The sequence below is a fragment of the Myotis brandtii genome, unplaced genomic scaffold (genome assembly GCF_000412655.1).
Source record: "Myotis brandtii unplaced genomic scaffold, ASM41265v1 scaffold57, whole genome shotgun sequence".
In the NCBI taxonomy this organism is placed as follows: Eukaryota; Metazoa; Chordata; class Mammalia; order Chiroptera; family Vespertilionidae; genus Myotis; species Myotis brandtii.
This window is the reverse complement of record NW_005370133.1, coordinates 2,997,626-3,010,532: the sequence shown is the minus strand read 5'-3', so window position 1 is coordinate 3,010,532 and position 12,907 is coordinate 2,997,626. Positions and strand designations below refer to the sequence as shown.

General features: G+C 42.4%; 1 protein-coding gene across 1 annotated transcript in view; it reads left to right on the top strand.

Moving 5' to 3' along the window:
- Positions 1 to 5,146: 5,146 nt before the first annotated feature.
- PLPP3 (phospholipid phosphatase 3) overlaps positions 5,147 to 12,907 on the top strand; it is a gene marked incomplete at its 5' end in the record, with an annotated part of 60,777 nt that continues 53,016 nt past the window's right edge. Inside the window, one exon of the mRNA XM_005878693.2 lies at positions 5,147 to 5,195. Coding sequence (XP_005878755.2) covers positions 5,147 to 5,195 — 49 coding nt within the window. The remainder of the gene's footprint in view (positions 5,196 to 12,907) is intronic.

Genomic DNA, 12,907 nt, shown 5'->3' with positions numbered 1-12,907 from the left:
CTCTAAGGCCCCAATTTTCCCCAACCCCATGCTAGCTTTCACATCAGCAACACAAGATGCATTGTCCAAAATGAGTGACACCTGCGATCCTCACCGTGGGTTCTTTGGACTAATAAAGACCAATTAGGGCAATCATGAGGCATCTTAGGCTCTTTTCAGTGCTTTAATGATATATAATGGATATCGTAGGGTTCCCAATGATTGGCTTGCTCTAACTCAGAGCATCTGCATTCTGCTTGTCAGTTGAATTTGGAATGGCACTTCCGGTTCTCTCCTGGCTTGCTGGTTATTTTCATGAACCTGGAGATGGGGCTGGTACTTTGTATACTTTGATTAACCTAAGTGGAGAAATGATTTTAAACAGTTTACTTGGTAGATAAAGACATCTTGCTGACACGACAGAAGCTCAAGAAGGAACTGTGAGGGGTCTTCGGTGGTGAAAAGGTGGGACATCCCAGAATGGATAAGCAGCTCTGTGAATGTAGAAGAGAGAAAGAGCATGGGATCCTGGGAAGGTTCCCAGAAGGGAGGAGGGGTTTGAACTAGGCCTTTGTCCCTCATATCAGGCAGCAGCAATGGGTCACCGTGGGACCCATCGGCTGTCCTTATGGTTTGGTGTAACCTTTGGGTCACATTGAGAAATTTTGAGCTTCTCTGGTTAGCGACTGCGGATGCTGCACCTTCATTAAATGCAGTAAATAGACCTTCCACTAGTAGCCTCTTCCCCACAAATGACCCACATTGTTGTCAAGTTAGCAACCACGGGCAGGAAGTAGCAGGAATGCTTCTCATCCACACAGTGGATTTCATTAGACACTTGCCCATAGAGCTGTTTCGGTCAATTCAGCTTGTGTGGGTTTTTAGGGACGAATGGCCTAATACACTATTTCTCATCATTGCATTTGTCTTGCTGTCATCGTGGCCCTGGTAGATAGTTTGCATAGTGTCTCCTTTTGATGCAACTGCATATACCATGATCATAGGGAGGAACTTCTGGCAGGCTGAGGTTTTAAACATATTTCCAAGGTGTTACCAATTTTCTTGAGTCTTTGGTTTAGTGGGCTTCTCATTTAAATCTGTTTGGAAAGCAGGTTCCAATGATATGGGCAGCTCTCACCCTTGTGAACCATTGCTTCGGAGGTTCTATATCTCAGGCATCGTGTAGATGCGGAATTCGCAGGGGTTGGCTGGAAATTAAAATACACTTCTTGGGTTAAAACATTCTCCTAAAGTCATTGATGGGTTGAAGAACCTATAATTATAATTTTTCCTTACACGGGTTATTTAAGGTTGTGCTTGCCTCAGCTGAGAAATTAAAACATTTATTATTCATGAATAATCTCTTTCACGGAACGGTTCTACCAAATGATGATGGATGCACCTGAGATTTGAATGGAAATATCCTTTTCCTGCTTCCATTGATGTTTCTCATTCTAGATCTCCAGCTCTCCAGCCCTGAAAAGCCAACATAAACAAACCATCAAAACCACCACACCCAGGATATCATTATTTCCAAATGTCAGCTGGAAAAGGAACATTTTTGAACTTTTATAGTTAGGCATATTCACGTGTCTCATAAAACTGAACAGTCCTGAAGGGGAGATACTGCTCTAATCGATTTTGCAGATGAGGCAGTTGCCCTTTGCAGAGGTTAAGGGACTTGCTGGGAATCCTGCAACTGGAAAATGGAAGAGCATCTGTGATAAGAACCAACCAACATCTATGGTCTTTCTTCCAACAGTGAAGGCTGGCATTGGAATTTGCACTGACAACTATTTTCCATAGTAAGCATATGAAGAAAGCAGGCAAACCAGAAAGTTTTCAAATGAAATTATCCAGTCTTGTTAAGTGTTCAACTGTGATTTGGGTTTTAAAGCCATTTGCTAGTGTTGCCTATTTCATTATAAATTCCTAGAGGATAGAAATTAGACTTAAAACCTCTGAGTAGGAAGGGTGTGTGAACTTGACTGAATAATTCTGTGGTAGGCAGTAGTGTAGGGGGCTTTACATGCATTGTTCACTTGCTTGGATTTCACAACAACTCTAAGAAGGAGGAGGTTGGAGTTCGTTTCAGTTTTCCACAACCTGGTCAGCAATGCCCATCGCTACTCTTCTGAGTGGTTGGGTGGTGACACACTGTATTAATAATTCAACTAGTTAGTCACTGGCAGAGATGGCTTGTTAAGATTCCAGGGGAAGTGCTTTGCTAGAATCGGCTTTGTGCTGGTCACTCAGACCATGCATCCACTTTTATTGCAAGTGTGTCAGTGACCAGCTCAGCTCCAGTTCTGTGGAGCCTCAGAAGCAAAGGGCAGAAGCCATGGCAGGAAAATACTCTGCCAATTTCATACGGAAATGGAATGACTTCTCTGCCGAGGGATAGAACTGCAGATTGTATTGTTAATTCTTCTTCTTATCAGTCTTCTCCAAAGGCGTGTAAAAGCCAGGGAAACCCAGCATTTGGAGCAGAGTAGCCCAGTCTTTGGTTAAAGGCTCTGTGTACTTCCCAGGCTATTGTCGGGCTGCTATTCAGCTGGGATTTGAATGGTGGTGGTGTGATTAGCATGAGAGCAAGTGTATAATGTAGGTCTTTTTTCCCCTTTTCTAAAAGAAGTTTTGTGGCATTTCTTTTTCTGACAGAGTTGGCATGATGCTTTGACAAACACAGACCAATGGAAAACTTAAACAGGACCCCGAGAAGGCCCGTTTGTACAGAGCCTTCCCACTTAGAATGCAGAGCAGCTGGCAAGAGACACCTCAGATCATAGGAGTCGTAGCAGGGGCTGTTCCTCCACTGTGGACCGGTGATGAATGGGAAATACAAGACCAATGGGGAAGTGCACCCTGGGCTCTTGACTATTCTCTGTTGTCGGAAACTACAGATGAGAACATTCCTGGGACTCAGTTGTCTAAATTATCTGTTCCTCAGTATTTATTGAGATAAATATAAAGCACTGAGGGAGATACAAGAAACACCAGAGGTGGCTCCTGCATTCACGGGGCAGGTGAGAGGATGAGGAAATAGACATAACCACCCGCAGATGGAGAAAACTTGGTCAGGTGTCTTGAGCTGGTCACTGAGTGACATTTTTTAAAAGTTTAAAAAATCTAGCTAAGGGCTGAGCAGGGTGCTGTTTCCAGCTTTGCTACGTTAGCTGGGTGACCCTTGGCAAATCGCTGCCACTTTAGGCATGATAAAGTGAGGGTGATGATTCACTTCCTGCCTACCTCATAGGGCTGTGGAGACCAAAGGGTATCCCATCACGAATATACAGGAAAATGCTCTGAAGCATATGACTGTAAAGTCCTATTTGTGCAAGGGATATAATTTTCTTTTGTCTTCTGAATCTGCTCTCTCCAATCTATTTCTCACCTATTTTAGGCACATGCTATTATACACCAAGAGCTGAAAACATTTCTTTACAGGTTTTTCCCTAGGGTGATGGTTTCTCCTGTGTATATCCTTTTTTTAAAAAAAATTTTTAATTGATTTCAGAGATGAAGGGAGAGGGAGGGAGGGGGAGAGAGAGAGAGAGAGAGAGAGAGAGGAGAAGTATCATCAATGATGAGAGAGAATCATGGATCAGCTGCCTCTTGCAAACCCCACACGTGGAATCAAGACCAAAACCGGGGCATGTGCCCTGACCGGGAATCAAACCATGACCTCCTGGTTCATAGGTTGATGCTCAATCACTGAGCCACGCCGGCTGGGGATTCTCTGTATATCCTTTATGCAGTGAGTTTACAGGAGTTATTTCTCAAAATGGCAGCTCTGATCATATAGGTTCTTCCCTCCAGAACAGAACTTTTATGACGCCCTTGTTAACTACAGAATAAACGTCTTAGTATATTTGAGACTCTTCAGAATCTGGCCCCCACCAACCCTTTCTACTCCCTGTTTATTCCCTTGTTTCCCATCCCCTCTACTCCCCCTCCATACCTTGTGCCAGATGCTCCAGTCTGTGGCTAGCCCAGGCACTTTCCTGCCATGCCATTCTTTTTGCTTGGTATGTGCTACTCTTGTTACTCAATTCAAGTCCACCCCCTCTGTGAAGCCTTTCCTGATTTTCTCTGAGCAGAATTAAGTCTTTTTTAAAAATATGTCTGTCTTTCTTTCTTTCTTTCTTTCTTCCCTTCTTTTTAGAGAGAGAGAAAGGAGAAGGGGGAGAGAGAGAGAGAAAAAAAACAACAACATTGATCGCCAGGGATCAAGCCCACAGCCTGGGTATGTGCCTTGACTGGGAATCTGCTGGTAACCTTTCAGTGCATGGGATGATGCTCAACCAAATGAGTCACACTAGCCATGACCAGAATTAAGCCTTCTTTTGGCTTCTATAGCACTTTGTGTTGACCTTTCTGATGTAAATTTTTGATTTGTTTTCACAATTTTGTATGGTTCCATCTTAATAGATCATAACTTCCTTGTATATAATAGGTGTTCAAACATTTTTATTGATGAAAATGTCAATAAAAAGTTATTTTAGAAAATGCAGACAAGAAGCAAAAAGAAAATTTTTGTTACCTATACTGCTGAAACCCTAAAGTAGCCACAGGCACAGTATCTCTTTCTATAAATAGCTGAATTATTATTAAGTATAATTATAAAGCTAAACACCGGGTGCTTAATACGTACCTCCTGCAAGTCAGTATGATGAAATGGAAAAAACCTTTGCTTGCTAAAGTTTGTAACAGCCCATAATGAAGTATTAACTAACTTGGGAGGATTGGGACTATGTAACTTAAGAGCACCTAGGTATTTTAAGTTCAATTTTGCGTTCATATAGTGTTTTGAACTTGGTCAACAGTCTGAATTTGTACTAACCATGATGGCTTCTATTAAAAAAAAAGTTTAACTTACCTTAAAAGGGCTGAATTTAGAATGGGTGATTCTTCTCATCCTGCCTTGCTTTAAGGAGGGCCTCTGAATGGGAGAGTAGAAACCTCCTCCTGTGGAGAAAAGACGCCCAAGATGGGAGTCAAGAAATCTGGGTTTGCATCCTGACTTTGTTGCTAACTTACTGGGTCACCTTGGCCAACTAACTTTCCCTCTCTGTAGCTCTGTTGCCTCATCTGTGACATGGGACAATGAAATCTTCCAGCATGAAGAATTCCCTAATTCTCTTGCCCAACTGGGTACTTCCGCTGAAATTCCTATTTCTTAAAATATGGTGAAGTTCTCACTTCAAGGGAGGAAGGTAACTATTTTCTCCTTCAACCTTTTTCTGTTTGATCATATTGCCATAGTTGTTCTTAATTCTGTCACTCCAAAAGTATTTGGATCATTGCTTTTATCTATGGAAAAACTTTAAAACAATCCCCTACTGTACCAGCACACTGCATGTTTGTATGTTTGCCTTGTTAGATATTTATTTGGGTTTCTTTTGCTTCTCGGTTCTGAGAGGGCTGACATTGAAATACCAAAGTGTCTGATTCAGAAGAGAACGGACCTAACAGTATAGTGCACCTAATGTGTTCCTGATGCTTCATGTGCTTTATTCAGTCCCTGCAGTATCCTTGTGGAATGGGTATATTACTCCAGTTTTACAGATGATAAAAGTGAGGCACAGAGAGGTTAGGTATTAGGAATTAACCCCAGCACTGTGTATCTCATTTCAAAATTCAGGCTTCAAGACTATAATCAATCCTCCTACTCTCACCCCCATCCAGGCCACACAACCCCTCTAAATCATCTTTTCTTGGTTAGTATGAAGCCTCTGCTTAATACTTCCAGTGATGGCGAGTTTATTCCTTGGGGGCAGTTCTAATTGTTCAAAAGGTTATCTTAATATGCAATCTACCTTCCTATAATTTTAGCTCAGCATCAACTATGTTTAGTTTCATGTTGATAAATAATTACTAGCACTAATAATAATGTTACTCAGTCTTATAATTAAAGGCCCCTGAGTAAATGGTAGTGATGCGTCATTTCCACAAACATTCATTGAGCCCCTGGAGTGTACCTGGTACCTAATGATGAATGGGATGTGGTCCCTGCCCACTCCCATTTTATAGATGGGAAAACTGGACTCGGAGAAGTTAACTGGCTTAGGAAATGGGTAAAATCCAGAGGAAACAAAATTCTTACCTTGTACAGATTAAAGTTTAAATCCACTAGATACCATATTTTAAAGTATCCCTTTACACTCTCGATTTGGTTATTCTGCAAATCAGATATTGGCCCCACGTGTCAGTAATCTGCAAGCATCTTAAACCTTAACATAATATCCCAAAGCACAGCAATTCAGGGGTGGGCAAAAGTAGGTTTATAGTTGTGCATATGGAACATAATACAATAATAATAATACCAGTATAAACTGTGTTTCATGTATTTGCAAATGTAAACCTACTTTTCCCCACCCCTAAATATTCTTTTTGTGAAAATATTCCAGAAATAGGATTACTTTAGAAGGGAACAACCCTCTCAGCATCCCTCCAAGTTCCTGCCAGCCTTATTTTGAGCGCACAGGTGTTCTCACTGACATCCACCTTCATCCTTACTGGCCTCATTGTTTCCTAGACCCACCCCACAGGTGTCTGCCTTCTGGCCTTTGATCATGTCTGTTCCCTTCAAAGCACCCTCCCCTTCTTCTCTGCCTATGGGAAAGGGTACTCCTGATTAAGGCTGGTTTCTGTTCACCCCACTTCCTCACTACTTCACCTTTGGAATACTTCCCCCTCATTTCAAAGTCATTGCCAGTTCTGGCACTAGTTAGTGACCTTAAACAAATCACTTACACTCTGTTGGCCCAACTTTTCCTTATCTAAAGAATGGGGCAGAATTAGATGGTTTTAAGGTCCGCTGAGGCCCTCAAATGAAAAAGACTGCACCTAGGACAGTGGGGGGTCTTGACCACGTTGAATTGTTGAGTCCTGTCGCAGGGTTGTGACATGAGAGGCGACTTGAAGAGATTCGTCATCAGTTTTAAACTCGGGAGTTGTAAAGTGTTAAACTTATTTAAGAGGCAGGGTGGCTCAATAGAAAGAGGATTTTGTTTAGGGGTCAGGTGGTTCTGGGCTCAAATTTTGGCCCCACTATTGGCTAGCTTTCCAATCCGAGGCAGGGGTTGGATCCTCCCTGACCTTCAGTTTCCTCATCTGTGAAATGGGGACAATAATTCCTGTCTTACTGGTTGTCCCAAGATTAGAAGATGTGTGGCAGGGAGCAGGTTCTTCCACATTAATCTATCCTGCATCCTAAAAACTTTTTGTTTGGGAACTGTTATCTGTCATAGATAATTAGCAAGCTTCAGAACAAACAAGTGTATAAAAGTGTGCTACCTGGATTTATAGCATCTGTAATAGACAGTGTGGATTAGGTGCAGTTTATCTGATCTTTGAAAAGTAGCTTTGGAATCCTTCCAGAGCACCATATGGCACCTGCACGATAGCCGCCTTCCCATCTGCGCTTGCTTTAGGAAGGTGTTTTCCAGTTGGGAGAGAACATGTTGAATATTTGTCTTTAGTGCATTCCAGTGTTCTGAGGCAAAACTTGCCAGAGATTGAGCAGAGCATATTAACCAATATCATTTAAAGTTGATTAAAACTATCATCTTAATTAAATACAAGAGAACAAGAAGTTCTCAGTCTTCTGGTAGCAATTAACGACTAAAGAGTCAATTTGAAGTTGTTTTTGCAACTCTTAAAATAATACTCTCCCCCCCGCCCCCACCATGAAAAGAGTTTCTTAGCTAGAGACATGCCCTCACATTGAGGTTTTTGAAAGCTGTTAGGACCACAAACCTTCTGGCAAAGCCTTCTGCTGCCAAGGCATCAGAGTTCTCAAAAGCAAGAGGGTTCAAGCTCAGGATACGCTGATTTGGAAAGAGAGCCCAAACAAAGGGCCTTTGAGGCAGGAAACTGGGCTTTGGCTTCAGCACAGAGCAATGTGGGGTTGGAAATGCGCCCTGGGACTTGCTGAGTTGAAGAGGGACTAGGAGATCGATGGATGGAGGAAGTATAAAGTTTCTCCATACAGTGAGAGTTTATTTCTAAACCCTCGAAAGTTGGTTTCAGATGCGCTATCTTTCTCCTGTCAGCTTAATCAGCGTGCCTATAAAATGTGGACTTAACCATATTTTGTCTTTGAGCACAAAAGGAAAATTATCTGCAAAGGTCCGCGTAGATGTTACCATTTCAGCCAGGTCGTCGGACTGGAAGACCAATGCTTTTCCTTCAAGACCTAAAGCAACTGCCTTCATGAATTCATTCATTTGCCCACTTAATCATGCAATATTTCTTAATCACCCGTGTATGCTAGGTTGATGTGGCTATGAAGTTAAAAAGATACAGTTCAAGGAGCTCAAAATCTAGTTGACCAAAACTTAAAGATTTGAAGCGAAGGAGATGGTCTTTCCTAATAAGTACTTCTCACTGTGTTCACATACACACGACCCTCTTCTCAGCACCCAACCAGGTTTTTAAATTTGACATTCCCTGAAGTGAAATTTCTTGTACTCATCTTCTGAAGTATTCCAAACAGCAGCAAACTGAGCCACAGAGGAGTCCAGCAGGTTCACTTAGACAAGGGCTAGGAACATGGGGGGAGACTCAGGGATGTAACTCCAGGAAGAGGAAACAACTTATATTCTGGCGGGTCCCAGCCTTCATTTCCCCCCCTGATTTTTATTTTTGTATATCTAAACTTTATCTATTAAGCACTAGTTCATGACTAGAAAAGACCCACTTTCTGTCAACCGCTTAGTAAGATTGAGGGGGGAATGCAACAATAGGAACAACAGGAGGAAAAGAACCATCGACAAGAGAACTTACACTGTGAGGACCTGGGTTGATGGAACCACATCACCACAGAGGATGAGCAGTGACTTTGGGTCACACATTTGGAAAACTGATTCTTCGGGAACAGATAAGGCTCAGAGATGTGAGACAGGAAGGGACATCTTCTCATGAATGAGTGATATTAAATGCTTCCTCTGTGCCCCAAATGTGCTTCAGTCCTATAGCCCATGGCGTGCTATGTATCTTCTGTGTGTCAGGAATCTAAGTTTATTCAGTCTCTGTCTTGTAGTGTTATGTATGTGGCAGTTAACTATATTGTTCCTACACAGCAGTTTTAAATTTGACTTTCCCTGAAGTGAAACTTCTAGTACTGATCTTCCAAAATATTCTAAACAGCTGTAAATTGACCAACAGATAATCTTGGTCAAGCAAATACAAACATACTTGAGTTCACAGGTGCCAGGACATTGAACCTGCAAACAGCTACCCTAACATTAGTCAGATGTCGTCATGAGATCTAAGGATGGCTTTCCCCTCTCTTTGAATTTGCACTGCAATTATATTTATTGATCTTAGAGAGGAAGGAAGAGGATGAGAGATAGAAACATCAATGATGACAGAGAATCATTGATGGGCTGCCTCCTGCACACTCCACACTGCAGTTCGAGCCTGCAACCCGGGCATGTACCCTGACTGGTAATCTAACCTGTGACCTCCTGGTTCATAGGTCATTGCTCAATCACTGAGCTATGCCAGCTGGGCACTGCTGGTACAGTTTTTGACAGCTGGACCTAATCAGAAAAGTCACACTGGCTGATTTATTGAGTAAGAACATTTAGAAGAAAAGTTTCTGGTGTGTTTAAAGATACCTAGGCCACACACACAACTTTTCTCTTTAGTGTGTTTGTGTGGTAGACTAAAATCCAGTGAAAATACTGTATTTCTGTGCATATGTGGAGAGGTATAGATAATAAGTATGAGTTTATGAGAACCCTGACAGTGAAATCTGAAACAAGGACCTCATCTGTTTTCTTCTATATTCCCAACGCCTTACTTGGGGCCTGGTGTATATAACTTGTTTAGTGAAAATTGAACAAAATAGAAAGACCCAGGTCATTTTTGACACTAGCATAAAACTTTTAGCCTTTTTTCTAAAAGGTAAATTTGCTTTCCAGTATTGCTACATCACCACAAATTTGAGAAAAGGAGAAAATCACCCATAATCTACTGCCTGACGCAAACACCATTTGGGCATATTTCCGTTTAGTAATTTTTATTTGATTTCCTGTTGGTTATTTAGGTACATCCTCATATGATTTTCTATGTTGCTAATAGTTACTTTATTTTTATTTGACCAAATGACCCCTGACTATATCATTCAGAATTAAGCATCGTTTATTCCTTTTTGCTTTGCTTTGCCTCATTCCCCCAGACCACAAGTCTCTGGGGGTAGGTACAGTTGCTCCCTATTTTCTAGGGCTGCTGTAACCAAGTGCCACAAACTGGGTGGCTTAAACCTCAGAGATGTATCGTCCCCAATCTCTGGAGTTTAGAAGTCCAAAATGCAAGGTGATTCCTTCTGAGGGATATGAGAGAAGGATCTGTTCCAGGCCTCTCTCCTGGGCTTGTAGATATCTATCTTCATGTCACTCCCCCACATGCACATCTCTGTCCAAATATCTCCTTTTTATCAGGTGGCCAGTCATGTTGGATAAGGACCCACCCTAATGACATCATTGTAGATAGATTACCTCTGTCAAGGCCCTGACTCCAAATAAGGTCACACTCTGAGGTCCTCGGGTTAGAACTTCAACATAAGAAATTGTTTTGGAGAGGGGGACAAGATCAGACCTATAACTCCCCCCCACCCCCATGTATATGTGAGGAAATTGAGGCCCGAGCGAAGTAGTTTGAGAGTTGAATTTAGGCCTATGTGGCTGAAATGGTGTGCTTTCATCACATCCTGTTTTCTACCCACGAAGTAAAAATACCCTGAACAAAGAAAACGTCTTCCTTGATCTGAGTTTGATTAGGGTGAGACTATGTTTGATGGTTATTAACTGCTACATTTAACTGAGTGTGGCCAATCAAAACCTTATAATCATGTTATGTGCAAACAAGGTTAAGTACAGCACACTGCTTAAGTTAAAACTTTTGCATTGTGCTAAAGTATTTGTTAAGCCTGTTGCATAGATTGTTCCATTCTTATTTGAAAGTTCCAAGGAAGACAGGGACATACCATTCAAACCAGCATGAAGTACTAAGAAAATTCCTAGTTATTTGCTTTAGCTGGGAATAATCAGACATCGAAAAGACATTGATATTTTACATACTCTCCATACCCTGTTGCCCTTGCTTCCTTTAAAGGAAAGGAGAGCTCCCACGTGGAGACAAAGGGCTACCAGAGGGCTATTCATTCCAATGTGTTTGGAGGAAGGGCCATGCGCAGTAACAACAGCCTCCATGAACTGAGTGCACCACATATGGTACTGTATCTCTACATTTCACATTAGCCCTCAAGGCCGGCTATACTAGCCCCATTCTACAGATGGCCTACAGCGCTTATAGCTTGCCCAATGTCACAGGAGTAAAAGGAGCAGATCCCAAGCTCCAAATGCAGATCTGTGTGACCCCAAAGCCTGTGCTTTTTCTGAACATTTGTATTGTCAATCACCCAAAGCCAAAGGTGGTGGCTTTTGGAGTGCATATTTTGTCACTGTATGTGAAGTGAATAATGGATTTTTTTTAATGGGCCAAAATAACACTGGCCTTTCCTTACAGGAGGCATCCCATCCCATATTCATATGCTAACATTTTTGAGCATTTCGGTTGCCAGGCATTATATGAAGCATCTTCGCACACAATATCTTATTCCTCTCCCCTGGCCAGGTAGCTCAGTTGGTTATAACCATCTTGATATGCCAAGGTTCTGGGTTTGATCCTGGTCAGGGCACACACACACAAGAAGCAACCAATGCGTGCATAAATAGGTGGCACAACAAATTGATGTTTCTTTCTGTCTCTGTCTCTCTCCCCCCTTTCCTCTATCTCTCTAAAATCAATCAATCAATAAAAAAATTTTAAATATCTTTTTCCTATTTCATCACCATGAGAGGTTCACTGATTTATTTAAGGTGGAGACAGGACCGAGGAGTATCTATGTCCAAAACCCATGTGCTTAGAGCTACACCTACTACTCTTTGCCATTGTTCTTCAGTTTCCCACAGGGGGATTGCCTTCTTTACCTGTTTAGTTCTAATCTGCACCTAAGTATGCTCCTAAATAGTGCTGTGTGAAGGTACCCTGAAGAGGGAGATTAGCCATCCTTTCAATGAGGTGTTGGAATCAAAGAGGGAAACAGTCCCAGCGCTCCTGGAGGGCAGGCAGTATTTGAGCTGTGCTGTCTAGGACCTGGCTTGCTTCACGATGGGGCGAGGCCTTAATAGACCTTATTCAGAGTTGGTGGGGATGTGTCTGAAGAGTGCAGAAGGCTTTTCCTTGGGAAGGTGGTTGGTCACACCTCACTGAGCAGGGAGCTTTAGTTACAAAGGTCCCCTGCTCCCATCCATCTTCCTCATGCCACCAGAGTGAGCTTTCTAACACAGCCTGGCCACGCCACTGTCTTTGAGCCTCTACTGTGTATCTGTCACTGTAGAGGATAAATAAAAATGTCCCTGATGGCTAGAAAATCAGTCCTGTTTGAAAGCCATGCACACAAAACATGCTTTTAGAGCCGGTTAGACGTCGAAAAGCTACTGTTTAGGCCACATTTTCTCAGGGAGTGTTCTGGATCACTGGTTCTTCTAGGTGGAATATCTCCCTGTTGAAGCTCAACAGTGAACTTGGTTGAAGGCTCCAGGAAGAAAGGTTCATGTCAGATATGCTTTGGGATATGACCAAGCGATCCAACCTCTCTTTAGCAGATAAGGAGGCTCAGTGAGGAAAAGGGACTTAAATCGCAAAAGACTCCAACGTGGGCTCCAGGACCCAGCCCGGGGCTTTTTCTGCTGCCCTGGGGCCTCGTCAGTTTACTCCCCACTCTGTTTCTGTCTTCAGACGAAGGCACGTTTTTTTTCCTCCTGTATCTTGAAACCATATGCTTCTCAGGCCTTTTCTCCCCTTCTAAGATTGGCCTCTGCTGTTTGGTGTCTGAAATCATTCTGTTTCTTTT